Source organism: Plecotus auritus, assembly GCF_963455305.1.
Source record: "Plecotus auritus genome assembly, chromosome: 6".
Lineage (NCBI taxonomy): Eukaryota > Metazoa > Chordata > Mammalia > Chiroptera > Vespertilionidae > Plecotus > Plecotus auritus.
In genome coordinates this window covers 40,136,990-40,138,639 of record NC_137773.1, presented here as the reverse complement: position 1 = coordinate 40,138,639, position 1,650 = coordinate 40,136,990, and the positions used below count along the sequence as shown (strand labels likewise).

At 44.7% G+C, this 1,650-nt stretch overlaps 1 protein-coding gene across 1 annotated transcript; it reads right to left on the bottom strand.

Moving 5' to 3' along the window:
• Nucleotides 1-480: 480 nt before the first annotated feature.
• LOC308250794 (dynactin subunit 5-like) lies at nt 481-1,066 on the bottom strand (the record flags this gene model as incomplete). The annotated part of the gene is made up of 1 exon (XM_080673499.1): nt 481-1,066. The coding sequence occupies exon 1, from the start codon at nt 1,027-1,029 to the stop codon at nt 481-483; it is 549 nt and encodes a 182-aa protein (XP_080529625.1). The 5' UTR covers nt 1,030-1,066.
• Nucleotides 1,067-1,650: the final 584 nt, after the last annotated feature.

The following is a 1,650-nucleotide window of genomic DNA, read 5'->3' as shown; positions in this document are numbered from 1 at the left end:
CACTTTTTCTTCACGATTATGAGCAATTGCAGCAACTGGCCAAATGTGTTAGCAACAGGAAAGCTGAGAGCGACCATGTGGGGAATTCATGACCACAAGCAGCACACTGGCTTCATGACTGCCATGCTGGACAGAGGGCTCTGCTCTGCAGCCTGTCTCAGCAGCACCCAGTCATCCACAGGACCAAGAGTGGGAGTGCTACGAACAGATGATTCTGTGTCCCACAGATAACGGTATAAAGTGACTGTTAATAGGTATGGTTTAAGCTGAGCTTTTGGAGACAAGGCCTCCAGATGCTCTATTATTAAAGTCTTAAGAGCTCAGAGCCGAGTATGATTGAGAAATTCAGAAGAATTAAACAAAAAACCCAACAACAAAGAAGGATGGGTAGAAGGTGTCAAAGACTAAGAGCTGACTGGCTCACTTTGTCCCCAAGTTCATCTTAGAGCTCAAGCGAATTCAACACATGAGACAGAGACATTAGACCTGAGTCAAGGGCAAAAACTTCTGGTAGTAGCTCTTGGTGACGTCGATCATCAGCTCCTGGGTACCTTCAGGAAGCTCCCCCGAGAAGAGTCCTGGGCAGCCTGAGAAGACGGTGAATGGTGGGACCACTGTTTCTGGAGGTAGTACTGTGTTGTCAAGAATTTTGCAGCAGTCTTTCAACACACACCGTCGCCCAATCACACAGTTCTTGCCAACATGAACGTAAGAGCCAATCTGAGCTGCGTTGACCACACAATCTTCCTCAATAAAAACATGGTCCCCAATATGTAAAGGGAAGAATGCAACCCCTTTGCTGAATTTCTTGAACGGTGGCCTTATGACACTCAGACTTTTCACAACACAATGACGTCCAACTCTTACATTTGCCAGATCCCCTCGGATAATACAGTCATTCATCACAATGGTCTTGCCATTGAGAACGATGTTCTGACTTCCGCACAACACTGACTGGCAACTAACTTTGTTCCCAGATGCCGTCTCGATGTACTCAGACTTGTTGTAGAGCAGCTCGCCCAACTCCATGGCCCCCTAGTCCTCTAAGCAGCTTGGGCTCCAGTCAAAGCCTCTACACAACTTTTTGTATACAGTTTTGGGAGGTTCATTGATCCCCTGGAGTTTAAGAATGTCTGCCATCACTCATACTTCAATTTTGTGTGTTTTTTGTTGTTGTTCTAGTATGGTGCCTGGTACTGTGCTAAATTGTGTAGTCCCAGTAAAATGTTGGGTCTTCTTGCTATGCTTTCCAAATTAAGTATTGATGAATGTAGCATTAAGAAGTTATTCTCATAAATTAGATGCTTTGAAATAAACTGCATTGAAATTTTTTGATTAAAAAAATAAAGTGATTTGTTTCCTTTATTTATCTTTTCCTTGTCAAACAAAAGGATGATCTCCTCCCAATGATAAATCAGAAGAGAAGTGGGTTTCTTTTAAAAACAGCTTGTCCTACCCTAGTTGGTTTGCCTTGGTAGCTAGAGTGTTAGCCTGTGGACCAAAGGGTCCTGAGTTCGATTCCGGTCAAGGGCACGTACCTTGGTTGCAGGCTCCTCTCTGGCCCAGGCCCTGGTAGGGGCATGTGCAGGAGGCAACCAATGGATGTGTTTCTCTCTGTTCTTTCCCTCTCTTTTCTACTCTCCCTAAAAG